The 18,473-nt window shown below is 44.4% G+C and overlaps 1 protein-coding gene across 1 annotated transcript in view; it reads right to left on the bottom strand.

The window, feature by feature from the left end:
• Positions 1-18,473, bottom strand: part of NIBAN1 (niban apoptosis regulator 1) — a 113,949-nt gene that overhangs the window by 29,132 nt on the left and 66,344 nt on the right. Inside the window, exon 6 of the mRNA XM_032783462.2 lies at positions 1,154-1,269. Coding sequence (XP_032639353.1) covers positions 1,154-1,269 — 116 coding nt within the window. The remainder of the gene's footprint in view (positions 1-1,153; positions 1,270-18,473) is intronic.

Below are 18,473 nucleotides of genomic sequence, written 5' to 3'. Positions count from 1 at the left end.
CTACAGTATGGAAAGAAACAAGTACAATTCAAGTTTCACTGAGCAAGAGTAACTGAAAACTTCCTAGCAGGCATCTCCCTGAGGAATTTTTTAATTAGCCAGAGATTTCATTTCGTGCTATCTAGATAGCACATTTTAAAAAAAAGTCAACACCATAAAATATATTGTGTGACAGCATGAACCTCTAAAGGGGATCTGGAGGCACTGATAGAATGCAATTGGAAACTAGTGCGGTTATTAATGTAGTCAGTACCAACAGGGAAAAGAAGATATTTTACCTGCAAAATCATTGCAATGGGAAGGGACAGAAACATTGTAGAGTCCAATCCTGCAAATACTTGTTACGGGCCTTGTTAGCCTGGTGGCAGCATGTAGAGTTCACTTAGCTACGTACAGCAATGAAAAGCAGGCTGCATCCACACTGCGGTGTGTAGCTACATACAGCAGTGAAAGGCTCTGCTGCTGGAGGGGTAAGGTTCCAGTAGTAAGATCCTACACTTTTAAAAATGGCAGTGCACAGTGAGAGGCACAGCTTGGGCAAGTAAAGAGCTGAGTAGTGTGTATATACAGCTGTAGAGAGCAGTATAGGGGTCTGACTTGATGTGTCTTTACTTGCCAAAGCAGCACCTCACTATCTACACGGCTATTTACACCTGTGCTAGGGTGATGTACAGTGTACATCAGCCACTGTAAGTGCAGACATAGCCAATGAGTAGGTTGTTTACTACTTAGTCCCACTGACTTCAGTGAAACTACTCACAACAGTAAGCACTATGCTCCCCAGATCTTGCAAAGACTTCCACAGGTGCTTAACAATATGCACAGCAAGTGGTCCTGTTGGATTGCTCACAGTGCATGAAGTTAAAACACCAGCATAAATCTCTGCAGGATTGGGGCCTGTGCTCATTGACTGGCATTAGCAGGATTGGACTCTCATTTTGTAACTACATTGCAAACTATTTTCACTTGCAGTGGAAATTCATTGCATAGAACATTGAATAAATTTGGTGTACATGCTTTGTGTCTGTTTACAGATATAAATAGCTGAGATTTTTTTTTTACTCAAGGTTTCCTTCAAACAACTTTCATTTTCTCACTACCTCCACCATCCTCAAAAGCCACCATGGACAAAGAAAGGGAGATTCTATTGTACCTGAATTTCATTGCCAGTTATCATTTCCCAAGACCCATAGTGGCCTTTCTCCTGACGGAAGAACTGGACGGCTTCTAAAAATGCCTGCGCATCAAAGGTGGTCTGCTTGAGAAAATCTAAAGAAAAAAGAAATAAAGTTAATTGACCAGTAAATGAGTGCTGAATGTTTTTAAAGATCCTTTCTGATTTTATTTTATGTATTTCTAATCAAATTCTAATTTCTGAATGCTCTGGCACAATCTCCTTTCAGGTCTTGTCTAGACTAGAATTTAGAGGTGTGATGTTAGCTTTTGCATGCTAACACACTTAAAGTCTAGCCCTTAGTTATTTAATTTGCCCATTTCTTTGTTATGGTACATATAGGAAAAATTATCTTGTGCTAACATTACACTCTTCATTATGCTAGCTAACACGTTAACTTTCACATACCTTTTATCCTAGGCAGAGTAGTTAGGAGTTTGTCAAGATAATTTTTTCTATATGTATCATAACAAAGAAATGGGCAAATTAAAGATCTCCTTTTTTTCATGCATTACCTGCAAAGACTATTTTATACAACTAGCCTATTATTCAAGGTTATTTGCTGAACACTTTATACAGACACATCCTATCAGGTAACTATCCGTTGCACCTATTGCTTAGACCTGCAGTTCATGGCCACCCTGGCCTCCATCTATTGCTACAAGAGAAGAAGTCCTGGGGAGGTTCTAGTGCACAAAAGGCTGCAGTATGGACAAGGTTGAGAACCACTGGTCTGGAGTATTTGCTCTTTGTAAACTGTAGATGATCAGTCACAAAGTGAAAGTTACATCACATGCTATTTTCTCTACTCTCTGCCCAACCCCACAAACCACTTTCAAGATAGCTGCAATGGACTGTTCTGTCATGAATACATCAGTTACTTAAGTCCATTGGCTGCTCCCTTCATATGGGAGATGCAAACAGTGCAGGTCTCTCACTGGAGTAGTAGCCATTTAGTGGATGTATTTTCTCCAGGACCTATGGGAAACATTCCATCTTCTCTAGCCCTGGGGAAATCCCATAGTACAGTCCAACTGCTTGAGCTGTCTGCTTGGATAGGCATCTGGGCCTAAGACAGCACTTTGCCAAGATCCTTTGAAAACCAGAGGAGCTGTGGCCTTCACAATGGATAAGTACCGCTTCTGTGAGGATTACCATCTTGGGGAGATTATGAAGTGCATTACTTAGTTCCCCCTTTTCAAGATAAGATACTTTCAGCATAAATAGCTCTAATTATAATGTGCATATAGGGGTGGGGGATGAGAGACATGAATAAGAGGAAGCGGCAGAATGTTTATTCCGCTGAAATTAGTTTTGCTAGGTTTTTTTAAGACTATATTTATAAATGAGTTTTATGAGGAAGGCCAGGAAATGAATACGAGTCTTGTCTGTAAAATCTCTCATATGAATGTATGCTGCTTTTCATCTGTGTAGGAAACTTCTATGGATTAATGGGGGCTCTGCACATGCACCAAGGGCAGACCACATAGCTCATACAAATGAGCTTGGGAAAAGAAGAAATAGGGACAACCTAAGGATTTTTTAAAAATGAAACCAGAGTTAAGCTGACAACACCTAAAGGGTTCCCAAAATCAGTAGATTCATAGCAAAGATCCTTATAGACCCTGAAGTGTCTCTCTGGATTGAAACCATTCCAGGAGAGCAAGCTCTTTTCCCCTGTTGGTGCATCTTAATCATGGAAATAACCTGACCAGTTTGGAGAAGAACTGGAATGGGACTATTTTTGAGTGTTAAAACACTTGGTTAACTTTTCCCATTGCTTCTCCTCACTTTCACATTTCCTCTTCACTCCTCATTTTCATCCAAGGTTGGAGAATGAAAGTGCTGATCTGCTATGACGAGACTGTTCTCACACCATTTCCAGCCCTGTTTTGCACACTGTTGTAAGGGGGCATAGCCTCCTTCCAAGACTGACAAGAAGGGATGGCCACGGACCACTACACACACAATGAGGTTCAGACAAACAGCTAGGTTTTTGGATGCCAATCTAAACTAAACATGAACTCTGTGGGGGGGGGTTGGCAATCCCCTTATAGTAATACAGTCGTGTCTGTACAGTGCCTAGTACAACAGGGCCATTACTGCATTATAAACAATAATAATACTTTGAGATCTTGTATCAAAGCCACTATGGAAGAGCAAAGACCTTTACAGCTGCTAAGTTTATACTCAGCAAAACTAAGGGGAGAGTGTGGGAATAGTGTTTAAGACACCTTTCCACATCTGTGAACCTGAGCCATATACAGCCTGAAATAACCCCTGGCATAATGAAGAACAGCCCTAAGCTGCTCTAAATTACATCATCATCAGCAAATCTGGTGGGGGCATGCTGCAATGTGCCCACATCTGAGATGCCAGCTCTCTGTCCCCTACACCAAGATGGGGGGCAGAGAGTATAGAACCAATTGTGCCATCACTATACAACCTAATGGTTCCCCTGCAGCAGGGGGACTCCTTGGCTGTCCCTTAAGGGTAGCCCTGGCCATGTACCAGAACTGGGGCAGAGGACTGAGCACTAATGGCCCAATTCTGCAGACTTTATTCATTCAAACCGTTCACTAAGAGTAACAGGAGTTGCACATGGGTAAGTTCTGCATGCTTTGGCTCTAATTAGTAAAGCCTCACAATACCACTGAAAGATAGTACGGAAGTATTATCCCTATTTTACAATTAGTCTGGGGCCCAGAAAGGTCAAGCAACATGGCCAAGGTCATACAGTGGGTCAGTATCAGAAATGGTAATAGACCACAGGTTTCCCCAGACTTGTGCTAGCCCCTATGTGATTCACTAATCACGACTGCAACTAACTACATGAACTTTAACACTGTCTCAGTCAGGATTCCAACCATTTCTCTGTTTCCACAACCTTGGCTTATAACATTTTTTGTCACAGCTTACACATCAAGATATTAAAACTGAAGGGTAACAATACATTTGGTACAATTAATTCTATTTTGTTGGCTGAAAAATTAAGCATGTGTCAGACCTACAAGGTTTTTTTAGTATAAAAATTAATCATTTTGACCACAGGGGGGCCAGACTGTGCTGCTGCTTGTATTTTAGATGGATTTGGCTAGAAGAAGTCAGAACTGTAATTGTTGCAACGCTGGGATTCTGACTCACATGTTTTCATTTTTAACAGCTGTGCTCATTTCCAACCAAAAGGGAAAAAGGGATGAGCCGAAGGGATAGTACTTGTATGGTGCAGATGTAACAACAGGCTAGTGGTGATGGGACTTTGCTCTCCAGAATTTAGCGTTGTCATTTCCTAACTTAATGAGAGAATTTATACCCTCTGTCCAGAGGTCTCTCTGCCCCAGTGAAAAAAAAGAAGGTGAGATGGTTGGGGGGGGAAATAACAATTCAATCAGGAAACATTGATAAAGCAACAAGTACAATACTGTCCCAATCATGCTGTCCTTTGTGTACTAGGCAGTAGAGGAGTAGAATGCAATGGCACCAGCCCTATGAAAAGCTGCATAGAGTACAGGGAAAGGCAGTGCTATTAAGCACCTTTTGGGCTTGATTCTCCAGGGCCTTGCACTTCATGCAGTCATTTACACCTGTGCAGATTGTGTGCAACCTCTACCATTCTGATTCAGAGCAGTTTTACATTCACTTTGAATAGGTGTGAGTGACTGCTCAAAATGAAGGCACTGGGGAACCAGGACTTGTGTGTGCTGTACTGTGCAAAATTCAGTCAGAGTGAGGCACCCAGGTCCCAGGTACTGTCAGAAATGAGGGCATTGTCTGAGAACCTTTGAGGCATGGTCAAGCCCAGAAGGAGCTGCACTGTGTGACTCTCACGATTTCAGTAAGGGACCTATGGTCATGCACTTGTCTGTGGGCAAGTGTGCTTAGGCTAGATAGCTGCAAACATCATAGAATTGTAGGACTGGAAGGGACCAAGAGAAGTCATCTACTCCAGTCCCCTGCATCCATGGCAGGACTAAATATTATGCAGATCATCCCTGACAGGTGTTTGTCTAACCTGTCCTTAAAAATCCCCAATGATGGAGATTCCACAACCTCCCTAGGCAATTTTTTCCAGTGCTTAACCATCCTGACAGGAAGTTTTTCCTAATGTCCAACCTTAACCATTCTTGCTGCAAATTAAGCCCATTGCTTCTTGTCCTATCCTCAGAGGTTAAGGGGGATGATTTTTCTCCCTCCTCCTTGTAACAGCCTTTTATGTACTTGAAAACTGTTACCATGTCCCCCCTCAGTCTTGTCTTCTCCAGACTAAACAAATCCAATTTTTGCAATCTCCCCTCATAGGTCATATTTTCTAGACCTTTAATCATTTTTGTTGCTCTTCTCTGGACTATCTCTAATTTGCTCACACTTTTCCTGAAATGTGGCACCCAGAACTGTACACAATACTCCAGTTGAGGCCTAATCTGCCCAGAGTAGAGAGGAAGAATTACTTCTTGTGTCTTGCTTACATCACTCGTGCTATTACTGCCCAGAATGATGTTTGCTTTTTTTTGCAACAGTGTTACACTGTAAACTTATATCTAGCTTGTGATCCACTATGGCTAAGGCTGTGTGTCTGTCACGGAAGTCATGGATTACGTGACTTTCCATGACTTCTGCAGCGGACGGTGCTGGCTCAGGGGCTATCTAAGCCAGGAAGCCCCTAGGCCAGCAGCCGCAGCAGTTTGGGTGTGTGGGAGGAGACTCAGGGCTGGGGCAGCGGATTGGGAGCAAGGCAGTGCTTACCTCAGGGAAGGAGGCTCCCCGGCTCCCATTGGCAGGTCCCTGCAGCTCCCAGGCACAGGGGCCAGGAGGCTCCGTGCGCTGCCTGCATCCGCAGGCACTGCCCCTGCAGCTCCCACTGGCTGCAGTTCTCGGCCAATGGGAGATGTGGAGTCAGCACCTGTGGTGGGAGCAGAGCGCAGAGCTCCTCCTGGCTGCCCCCCCCCAGAAGCTACAGGGACCTGCTGGTCGGAGCCAGGTAGGGAGCCTGCCAGCCCCGCCAACTCTCCCCAGCAACAGCGGGGGTCCCAGGCCACCGAAGCATGGGTCCCGGACTGTGTGCCACTGCCCGCACCCATCACCACCAGCGAGGGTCCCAGGGTGCGTGCTGCCACCTCCCTCCCCCCGCATCTGCAGCACCTCCCGCCCACTCCCCCAGAGCACCCGCAGCCCCTCAGCTCATGTTTTAGTTAGGGGTATATAGTAAAAGTCATGGACAGATCACAGGTTGTAAATTTTTTTTATTGCCCATGACCTGTCCATGACTTTTACTAAAAATACCTGTGACTAGAACATAGCCTTAACTATGACCCCCAGATCCCTTTCAGCAGTACTCCATCTTACGTAGTCATTTCCCATTTTGTATGTGTGCTACTGATTGTTCCTTCCCAAGGAGAGTACTTTGCATTTGTCCTTATTGAACTTGATCCTATTTACTTCAGATTTGTCCAGTTTGTCCAGATCATTTTGAATTTTAATCCTATTATCCAAAGCACTTGCAACCCCTCCCCGTGTAATATCGTCCGCAAACTTTGTAAGCGTACTCTCTACGCAATAATCTAAATTACTGATGAAGATATTGAACAGAACTGGACCCAGAACTGATTCCTGTGTGACCCCACTCAATATACCCTTCCAGTTTGACTGTGAACCAGTGATAACTACTCTCTGGGAATGGTTTTCCAACCAGTTATGCACCCACCTTATAGTACTGAAGTGGGCAAACTACGGCCCATGGACCACATCCAGCCTGCAGGACCATCCTGCCCAGCCTTTGAGCTCCTGGCTAGCCCCCAGCCCTTCCCCTGCTGTCCTCCCTCCCCCGCAGTCTCAGCTTGCCGTGCCGCCAGTGTTCTGGACGGTGGGCCTGCGAGCTCCTGCTGGGAAGCACAGCGGTGTGGCTGGCTCTGGATGGGTGGCACGCCTGCCAGTCCTGCTGTTCTGACCGGCAAGGCGGTGGGGAGTGGGGGGGCTGGATAAGGGGCAGGAAGTCCTGAAGGCAGTCAGGGGATAGGGAGCAAGGGATGGCTGAATAGGTGTGGGAGTCCCGGGGAGCCTGTTAGGGGGCAGGGATGTGGATAAGGGTCGGGGCAGTCAGGGGACAGGGAGCAGGGGGAGGTTCGATGAGGTAGAGTCCTGGGGGGGTCGTTAGGGGTGGGAAGTCCCAGGAGGGGGCAGTCAGGGGACAAGAATTAGGAGGGGTTGGATGGGTCGGGGGTTCTGAGGGGCCAGTCAGGGGGTGGGAAGTGGGAGGGGGCGGATACGGAGTGGGGGCCAGGCTGTTTGGGGAGGCACAGCCTTCCCTACCCAGCCCTCCATACAGTTTTGGAACCCTGCTGTGGCCCTCAGGTCAAAAAGTTTGCCCACCCCATTATAGTAGCTCAATCTAGGTTGTATTTTCTAGTTTGTTTATGAGAAAGTCATGCAAGACAGTATCAGAAGTCTTACTAAAGTCAAGATATTCCACATCTACTGTTTCCCCCTATCCTCAAAGCTTGTTATCCTGTCAAAGAAAGCTATTAGGTTGGTTTGATATGATTTGTTCTTGACAAATCCATGCTGACTATTACTTTTCACCTTATTATCTTCTAGGTGTTTGCAAATTGATTGCTTAATTATTTGCGCCATTATTTTTCCAGATACTGAATTAAGATGACTAGTGTGTAAATCCCCAGGTTGTCCTTATTTCCCTTTTTATAGATGGGCACTATATTAATACTTCCATATTTCACAGTGGTGCTCGGAAGATAAATTCATTAATCACTGAGATGTACTCAGATACTCTGGTGATAAGAGTCATATAAATATCTAGACAGATACTTCAAACCTGACTAAGGATTTTTCTACACTTGGAAATTAACCAAAATAGCAATTCTCGAATGATTAATATATAGCGTCCTTCTCTTACAGATTAAGCTAAAGGGGGGGAGCCCTTTTATTGCAGAATAAGTGTCTACATTGAGGCCTATACTGAAATAATTATTTCAGAATAATTAATCCATAATAGCAATTTCAGTAAATTTCCTAGTATAGACAAGCCCTGATTCTTAGTAGCCATTGCAGATGGAGTGCTTGCTAATGGTACTTCCCTTTATAAACTTAACCTGAAAGCAATTCATTAGTACATTATCTGCTACAAAGCTCCTTTTCAAGAGATGGAAAGCCATCTGTAAGCAATATGACACCTCACATTTCTCCTGAAATTTGCATGTCTCACGAAGGCATTTTTGAGTTCATTCAAAGCATCAGACAGGTGCGTGCAATGAATCTTGTATCTGGTGAACTGAACAAGCTTCCAATGTAAATCCCTCTAAGAACTCTGAAGAGAGATTCATAAACTCAACCCTAAATTCGTCAAAATAGTACATGAGGGACACCCATTAATATTGGGAACTGCATGGCTGAATCCTTTGGTACTCCATTGTAAATGTAGGGATCCACATATACTAGTCAAAATACTGACAAACTTTTCTGAGCACTCCATGGGCTTGACTATCAGAGGTGCTAAGTACCCATCCAAAGCTCCCTGTAGGTGTCATAACAATTTAGTTCAAACTGCTTCTATTTATGTGTGTATTGTAACAGATTATATGCTCACAGTTTTGGTTCTGTGGCTATTGTTCAGAGGCAGACTGCTCAGACAAGCATTGGTGTTTTGATTTGCTTAGATGCTGGTTTTCATAAACAGGAATTACAGAAATGCAGCCATCTCTGAAACAAAGTATGGCTAGTACTTTATACCACCTAACACTACACCACAGTTTAGAACAAGTGAATAATTCTATATCCAGTTTAAAGTACCCAACAGTGTCTTTCTGAGTGTCTTTCTGAGTGATTAGTATGAATATAAGCAGGGGCGGCTCCAGGTACCAGCACACCAAGCGTGTGCTTGGGGTGGCAAGCCATGGGGGGCGCTCTGCCCAGCGGCAACTCTAGGTATTTTGCCACCCCAAGCACAGCAGGCAGGCTTGCCTGCGGAAGGTCCCCGGTCCCGCGGATTCGGCAGCATGCCTGCGGGAGGTCCACCGAAGCCAGGGCACCAGAGGACCCTCCGCAGGCATGCTGCCGAAGGCAACCTGCCTGCTGCCCTTGCGGCGACCAGCAGAGCGCCACCCGTGGCTTGCTGCCCCAGGCATGCACTTGACGTGCTGGTGCCTGGAGCCACCCCTGCCTCTGCTGGTCGCCGCAAGGGCGGCAGGCAGGTTGCCTTCAGTAGCATGCCTACAGAGGGTCCGCTAGTCCCCCGTCTTCGGTGGACCTCCCACAGGCGTGCTGCCGAATCTGTGGGACTGGGGACCTCCCGCAGGCAAGCCAGTGAAGGCAGCCTGCCTGTCTTGCTTGAGGCGGCAAAATACCTAGAGCCGCCCCTGAATATAAGGCCATTCCAGGCTAAGTCATTGCACCAACAAAGGAGCCGTTAACCTGGTTATAAGACAACACAGCAATGCAAGTAGGAGTTTGAAGAAAGCCAATTAATTTTTTGGCTATTTAACAAATGTAATGGCAACAACTAATTTCTCAATATAACTATCAGCAGAATTCACTCTTCATTCTGTACTTGTGTGCAGCTGCACGGAAAAAACTATGTTTGGGGAGGTGAGTGAAACTCCTAAGAGACTAGAAGTGTTTCCTCAGCTCTTGCCAGGACTTTGATTAAATGTGATAACCAGACAGCAATACATTTCCACCTTTCCAAATATATTAGGCAGTTTCATCTACTGAGACTAAAAAGGTTCGTGGGTTTGTTTTGGATCTTCATTCATTCTGCAGTGCTGAGACTCACTGACTCATGCCCTTTGGAAGCACCATTACTTTGCTAAACTGGACAACCAGCCAAGCATTGTATTTAGGATACTTTGGGATGTGTGAAAACTGAACATGTTATTCATCAAAACAAACAAACCATTTCTTTTGCAATACTGTAAATGCTATTCCCCAATATGGAAAATAAAGACACCCCCCCCCGAGTTGCCCTTCCTTACAACAGAAGTTTAATAAATATAATATAATATATAAATTAAACAAATAAAAATTATAATTAAAATTAATACAGACTTTACACTTCTAGTACTTTTTACTCAAGGATCTCAAAGTGCTTTACAAATGTTAGCTACATCTCTAAGGAAAGTTTTTTTAAAAAAAGTTTAACTGACAGGGAAACAGGACCAGAGAAGTTAAGTGACATGCCTGAGAACAGATTCATAGATTCATAGACTCTAGGACTGGAAGGGACCTCGAGAGGTCATCGAGTCCAGTCCCCTGCCCTCATGGCAGGACCAAATACTGTCTAGACCATCCCTGATAGACATTTATCTAACCTACTCTTAAATATCTCCAGAGATGGAGATTCCACAACCTCCCTAGGCAATTTATTCCAGTGTTTAACCACCCTGACAGTTAGGAACTTTTTCCTAATGTCCAACCTAAATCTCCCTTGCTGCAGTTTAAGCCCATTGCTTCTTGTTCTATCATTAGAGGCTAAGGTGAACAAGTTTTCTCCCTCCTCCTGATGACACCCTTTTAGATACCTGAAAACTGCTATCATGTCCCCTCTCAGTCTTCTCTTTTCCAAACTAAATAAACCCAGTTCTTTCAGCCTTCCTTCATAGGTCATGTTCTCAAGACCTTTAATCATTCTTGTTGCTCTTCTCTGGACCCTCTCCAATTTCTCCACATCTTTCTTGAAATGCGGTGCCCAGAACTGGACACAATACTCCAGTTGAGGCCTAACCAGCGCAGAGTAGAGCGGAAGAATGACTTCTCGTGTCTTGTTTACAACACACCTGTTAATGCATCCCAGAATCACGTTTGCTTTTTTTGCAACAGTATCACACTGTTGACTCATATTTAGCTTGTGGTCCACTATGACCCCTAGATCTCTTTCTGCCATACTCCTTCCTAGACAGTCTCTTCCCATTCTGTATGTGTGAAACTGATTGTTCCTTCCTAAGTGGAGCACTTTGCATTTGTCTTTATTGAACTTCATCCGGTTTACCTCAGACCATTTCTCCAATTTGTCCAGATCATTTTGAATTTTGACCCTGTCCTCCAAAGCAGTTGCAGTCCCTCCCAGTTTGGTATCGTCTGCAAACTTAATAAGCGTACTTTCTATGCCAACATCTAAGTCGTTGATGAAGATATTGAACAGAGCCGGTCCCAAAACAGACCCCTGCGGAACCCCACTTGTTATACCTTTCCAGCAGGATTGGGAGCCATTAATAACTACTCTCTGAGTACGGTTATCCAGCCAGTTATGCACCCACCTTATAGTAGCCCCATCTAAATTGTATTTGCCTAGTTTATCGATAAGGATATCATGCGAGACCGTATCAAATGCCTTACTAAAGTCTAGGTATACCACATCCACCGCTTCTCCCTTATCCACAAGACTCGTTATCCTATCAAAGAAAGCTATCAGATTGGTTTGACACGATTTGTTCTTTACAAATCCATGCTGGCTATTCCCTATCACCTTACCACCTTCCAAGTGTTTGCAGATGATTTCTTTAATTACTTGCTCCATTATCTTCCCTGGCACAGAAGTTAAACTAACTGGTCTGTAGTTTCCTGGGTTGTTTTTATTTCCCTTTTTATAGATGGGCACTATATTTGCCCTTTTCCAGTCTTCTGGAATCTCTCCCATCTCCCATGACTTTCCAAAGATAATAGCTAGAGGCTCAGATACCTCCTCTATTAACTCCTTGAGTATTCTAGGATGCATTTCATCAGGCCCTGGTGACTTGCAGGCATCTAACTTTTCTAAGTGATTTTTAACTTGCTCTTTTTTTATTTTATCTTCTAAACCTACCCCCTTCCCATAAGCATTCACTATGTTAGACATTCCTTCAGACTTCTCAGTGAAGACCGAAACAAAGAAGTCATTAAGCATCTCTGCCATTTCCAAGTTTCCTGTTACTGTTTCTCCCTCCTCACTGAGCAGTGGGCCTACCCTGTCCTTGGTCTTCCTCTTGCTTCTAATGTATTGATAAAAAGTCTTCTTGTTTCCCTTTATTCCCATAGCTAGTTTGAGCTCATTTTGTGCCTTTGCCTTTCTAATCTTGCCCCTGCATTCCTGTGTTATTTGCCTATATTCATCCTTTGTAATCTGACCTAGTTTCCATTTCTTATATGACTCCTTTTTATTTTGTAGGTCATGCAAGATCTCGTGGTTAAGCCAAGGTGGTCTTTTGCCACATTTTCTATCTTTCCTACCCATCGGAATAGCTTGCTTTTGGGCCCTTAATAGTGTCCCTTTGAAAAACTGCCAACTCTCCTCAGTTGTTTTTCCCCTCAGTCTTGATTCCCATGGGACCTTACCTATCAGCTCTCTGAGCTTACCAAAATCCGCCTTCCTGAAATCCATGGTCTCTATTTTGCTGTACTCCCTTCTGCCCTTTCTTAGAATTGCAAACTCTATGATTTCATGATCACTTTCACCCAAGCTTCCTTCTACTTTCAAATTCTCAATGAGTTCCTCCCTCAGGAGGAGGTAGGAGTCCAAGACTTTGCTTCCCATGCTTCAGCCCAGTGCATGGATGATGGGCAATTAAGAGACCATTAAGCTAGGCAGATTGCCTACTATAAAGGAGTCAATGACCTAAGGCAACTACACACAGATGAGCATGTTTGGGTCCAACCATCAAATAGCCGCATAAAGCAATGGCAAAAGGCAACAGTCCAAGCTGCAGCAGGACACAGGTCAGGCACGGCAGCTACAGACTCAGGACAGTGGTGGAGACAAAACCAAAGACAACTGCGGAGTAGATGCAGACAGCTGGCACACATGGGGCCCAGGCCACAGGACAGCTAAACATGTGGGGCCAAGGCCAGGACCAGGAGAACATAGAGCTTCTGCCCTCAGTTTGCCTGATGTAAGAGAGTCAGAAGAAACAAGGTATATGAGCAATACAGAGCATCAGTAGGACACCATTGTGACACAAAGGCCCATTAGTGGTTCACTACTCTGTGTCAACAACTCATCAGGACTGAAATGCTCATTACACCCACCTCACTATGGTTATAATCTGTATCTAAAAGGAGTCATGTAATACTCTGTGGTCAAACACTTGCAACGCCACACATCGCCTGGGGAAGTGCATTTGCTACCACTGGGAGTGGTGCACGGAGCACCAGGAACTGGAAGCCCAGGTGCCGCAGATCAGGTCCGACGACAACACCATCGTCACCCTGAGTGCCAGGGGCTTGCTGGAGGGGACCCTGAAGGCTGCCATCCACTCACTGTACATGGAAACCCTGAAGTGTAAACCGGACCAGGGTAAAGCTTTGAGTTGACCAGCAACTGGGACACCGGCAACCACTTCCTCGCCGGGGGCGGCTTCATCCGTTTCGCTGACTGATGATTCATCAACCGTGCCTGGCTCAACTGCGTCCCGCTCAACGGAGGGGGAGTTTGAACCTTCAGTGATAAGCAATTGAAAAAATTGATTGTGTATAATATTACTATATTATAAAAGTTTGCATGAGGTGTTTTATGAAAACCTCTGACACACTGGTGATTGATAGAATAGTAAAATGTACGTATTATAGAACTTTATAAGGAATTATGGATACTCATTGATATTAGGCTTTACAGTCTGTGTCTAAACAAAGGGGAAGCAGGACTCTCAAAGAGGATTAAACATCACAGCTATTTACCTGTCTCCTGTGTAAATTAAGCATGATGGAATCAAAACAAAGGAAGCCCCAATTACATACAGGGGGATGGGAAGCCCACAGAAAGGGAAAAACAGTATGAGGTCATCCTGCCTCTTCAAACAAAGTCAATGAACTTTGCAAGGTATAAGCAAAGACAAAAAGCCATCTTTGACATCCATCAGTAGACAGACACGAGGGAGCAGAGCTCTTTCAAGCTGAGAAAGATAGGTCCTACAACAAAGGGGGGAGGTGGGATTAAAGTCTCTGGGAACTGAATATAGGTGAGAAACCTGCTTAGGTGAATATCTTTCCCCTACGAAGACAAGGGAAGCCAGCATCTTGTACTTCTGTGGAAGGTCCTGACTGAGGGAAAGTCAGCCATGTCTGGAAAGAAGGAAGATTGATGTGCAAAACTATCTTGAACAAAGCCTGTACCTTGCTAGGTTAAGTTTTAGACATTTAAATGCATGGTTTCCCTTTTATTTGCTTGTAACCCTTTCCAACTTTATTCCTTTTTCTTGGCATCACTTATCCTATATCCTATTGTTAATACATTTGTTTTATTTTTACTATAAACCAATTCAGTGCTGCATTTGAAGGGAAGGTATTACTTACTTTATGCAGTAACTACAGTTCTTTAAGATGTGTGCTCCTATGGGTGCTCCACTTCAGATTCGCATCTGCATCTTGAGACCTTGATTGGAAATTTTCAGTCAGTTGTGTCCGTTTGGCCTGTGCATGTGCCTTATGCCTCCTCTTACTGGACATCAAGACTATATAGGGGCATATGAGTGAACCACACTCATTTTCTTCTCTACCCAAATGTTCCCTAGGGAACAGTCCAAAGCAGAGGGGAAGGATGGCAGATAGTGGTGCACCCATAGGAGGACACATCTCAAAGAACTGCAGTTGCTGCACAAAGTGAGTAACCCCTTCTTCTTCTTTGAGTCATGTCTCTATGGGTTCTCCACTTCAGGTGACTTCCAAGCAGTATCTCCGGATGGAGGAGGAAGCTTTGGAACAGAGTCCAGAACTAAAGATAGAGCTGCACAACCAAGTGCTGAATTGAATCCGACAGCATGGATCAGGGCGTAATGTTTAGAAAAAATGTATATTGAAGCCCATGTAGTGGCAATGCATATATCTTGGATACTAGCACACTCTTAAGTAACACCGTAGATATTGCCTAGGATCTGGTCAAATGTGCTATCACCCTCTTGAAGGAATGAATGCCTGCAGTATAATAACAAGCAATAATACACCCAGATATCTATCTCGATAGTCTCAGAGCAGAGCTCATGGACCTCTTGGATCTATCTGCAAAGGAGATGAACAGCCTAGGTGACTTTCTAAGTTGCTTGGCCCCATCTAAGTAGAAAGCAAACACCTTCAAACATCCAGGGTATGGAAACAGAACTCCGGCAAAGAAGTATGCTGCTTAGGGGGGAAAAAAACACTCATAGATTAATGGATTGATTATGGTGGAACTCCAATAACTCTAGGTAAGAATTTAGGGTTGGGACATAAACAGACCTTGTCCTTGTAGAATACCATAAGATGGGGAATCTGCCATCAAGGCTCCAATCTCCCTGAATCTATGGGCTAACATGATGGCTACTACAAAGACCATCTTCATAGATATATGGAGCAGAGAACAGGTTGCCATTGGTCTAAATGGAGGTCTCATAAGATAAATGAGTACCAGATTGAGATCCCATAATGGGGTGGAGTATCTAATCTGCAGGTAGAGATTCCCCAAACCCTTAATAAACCTAGATAATACTGGGTGAGTATATATGAAGAATCCTTCTACCAGAGGATGAAAGGCTGATATTGTGGCCAAATGGACCTTAACTGAACACCCCAATTTTGAACAAATAATCCAGGATCACTGAAAATGGCATCAAATTAGGAAGGAGGCAGCAATGACAACACCAATGGAAGAATCTCTTCCGTTTCTTCAGGTAAGTATTGTGGATTCACTTCTTTCTACTATTCAGTAACATCTGTTGTACCTCCGTAGAACAGGAGGATTCTAACCTTGTGAATCATCAAGGAACCCTTAGGTGGATAACCACTAGGTTGGGATGAAGAACACGACAGAAGATGGGGAATGATAGGGAGCTTGAGCTAAGGCTGGAAAAATAGGTGAAGCAGGTAAGGGTACCAGGCTTGTCTCAGCCAGACTGGCACTATAAGCATAACTTTGGCCCTGTTCTGTCTGAGCTTGTGCATCACCCTTAGTATCAGCGGCATTGGAGAAAAGACGTCTACCAAGGAGTGGCAGCACAGACCCCCTTTTGGGCAAAAAAAGAGGGCATTTCCTATTCCTGGAGGTGGAAAAGATCTCCACCTCTGTCAGTCCCAATCTTTGGAATATACTGTGGAGAATTTGAGAGTCTAGCTCCCATTCATAGCCCTGTGAGAAGTGCCTGTTGAGAACATCAGCTGTAGTGTTCTGAATGCCTGGGAGGTGTAATGATACTGGTTCTGGTGGGACCCAACTGAGAGTGCCAATTCAGGACAAATTGCTTAAAACAGGGTAGTCACAGCCCAAGGCTAGGGTTTTTCCACCTCTAAGGCAAACCAAACCAGCCAGACCAAGAGGACTTTGGTTTCACCCCACTGGCTAACCACAAGTCACACAAGCAATTCCCTTAGACACTCCAGTTTCCCAGTATCATCACCAGTGCCACTCATCATGGGGATGAATGGTTATGAAAACCAACACCCCAGTAAAAGAAAAAAGGTTCTCCTGATCCCAAAGAACCAAGCCCCAGACCCAGATCAATATACAAATTAGATCTTACCCAGAAATCACGCTGTTGCCAATCCTTTAGAATCTAAAATCTAAAGGTTTATTCATAAAAGGAAAAAGATATAGATGAGAGCTAGAACTGGGGTAAATGGAATCAATTATATACAGTAATGACAAGGTTCTTGGTTCAGGCTTGTAGCAGTGACAGAATAAACTGCAGGTTCAAAATCAAGTCTCTGGAGTACATCCACAGCTGGATGGGTCATTCAGTCCTTTGTTCAAAGTTTCTGTTTGTAGCAAAGTCCCTCCAGAAGTAAGAAGCAGGACTGAAGACAAGATGGAGATGAGGCATCAGCCTTTTATAGTCTTTTCCAGGTGTAAGAATACCTCTTTGTTCTTACTGTGGAAAATTACAGCAAAATGGAGTCTGGAGTCATGGGCATAGGGTGACCAGATGTCCTGATTTTATAGGGATAATCCCGATATTTGAGGCTTTGTCTTATGTACGCACCTATTATCCCACCACCACCACCCCCATCCTGATTTTTCACACTTGCTCTCTAGTCACCCTACGTGGGCAAGTTCCTGCATACTTTACTGAGTTACAATGTGTAGCTGGTTTCAGAGTAGAAGCTGTGTGGGAGTGGATGGGCCATTACACAAAGTAAAACTATTTCCCTAAGCTTATCATAACCAGCAAATCCATAAACCCTGTGGCTTAGACACCTCCATTTAACCCCACCCCCTTTATACAAGACTTAGTGCCACTACAGGACTTTGGTTGCAACCATGTTCTATACGGTCCCAGTTCAAATCAATAACATGACAGGAGGTAAGCTGCTGAAATTTGGATCTGATGAGCTATGCACCAGTTCCATAGTTTCATGACTTTGGCACACAGGGAGGAGAATCTTGCTTCTCCCTACTTGTTGATATAGAACATGCAGGATAGCTTATCCATCATGACCGTGATTGATTTGCCTGAATGAGAGGTAGTAATTAAGACAAGTGTTCCTGACAGCCTTGAGCTCCAACAGATTGATGCAGAGACTAGTCCTGAGTCGTACATCTACCCTGAATCATGAGGGCACTGAGGTGGGCTCCCGATACCCCAGAGATCAGGGTGTCAGTATCGAGAGATGCTTGGTACCCATGAGGAGAGGGGACTCCATTTCATCCATTATTGAGTGGTCTTTTGTATATCTAAATTCTTATGGTGCCAAGAAGGGGGTTGGTACTAACACAGAAGCTGAGGACATGGTTGCAGAAGCCAACAGTATCATTGATGTCCAGCACCATTGCTTGCTTGGAGCCAAGGGTGCTGAAGTCCAATGGCTGGACTGAATGCACAGGTACCAACAGCAGGGATGAGCTCACCGGCACCAGTCCCAAATGCCTATGCTCGACCTTTTTGCTGATACTTAAAGCTCCAGGACTTTGCTCCCCTACCGGTACTAGCAGAGCAGTCCATCAACTCAATGGTAACAAGTTAAAAGGTTGAGGCTTTGGAGACTGTAAATCTCAACGGTGACCTGGGCTTTTTTGGAGCTGGCTCCTTAAGGTGACAGTCCATACTTCTCTTTTTGGAAGCCTTTCCTGAAGCATCCAAGGTCTTCCTTTTCTTAGGGGAAGACCGCCCTGAAGTTGAAGGAGCATTGGATCTATCCAGAGATAGATATACGGGGGTGGGGTGGGGGATAAAGGATCACTGACTCAGAAGTTGACCAAAGCATTTAATCTTCAACAGTCTGAGTTTAATCTCCCTATTCTTCCTTGTCCTGAATTTGAGGGCCAGGGAGAAACTGCAATTCTGGGAGATGTGGGACTCCTCCAAGCAATGGACCCACTTTGAGTGGCCATGCTCACAGGTATAATCTCTTGGCAGGA

The sequence above is a fragment of the Chelonoidis abingdonii genome, chromosome 7 (genome assembly GCF_003597395.2).
Source record: "Chelonoidis abingdonii isolate Lonesome George chromosome 7, CheloAbing_2.0, whole genome shotgun sequence".
Lineage (NCBI taxonomy): Eukaryota > Metazoa > Chordata > Testudines > Testudinidae > Chelonoidis > Chelonoidis abingdonii.
Note: the sequence above shows the minus strand (reverse complement) of the source record. Positions and strands in the feature narration are given on the sequence as shown.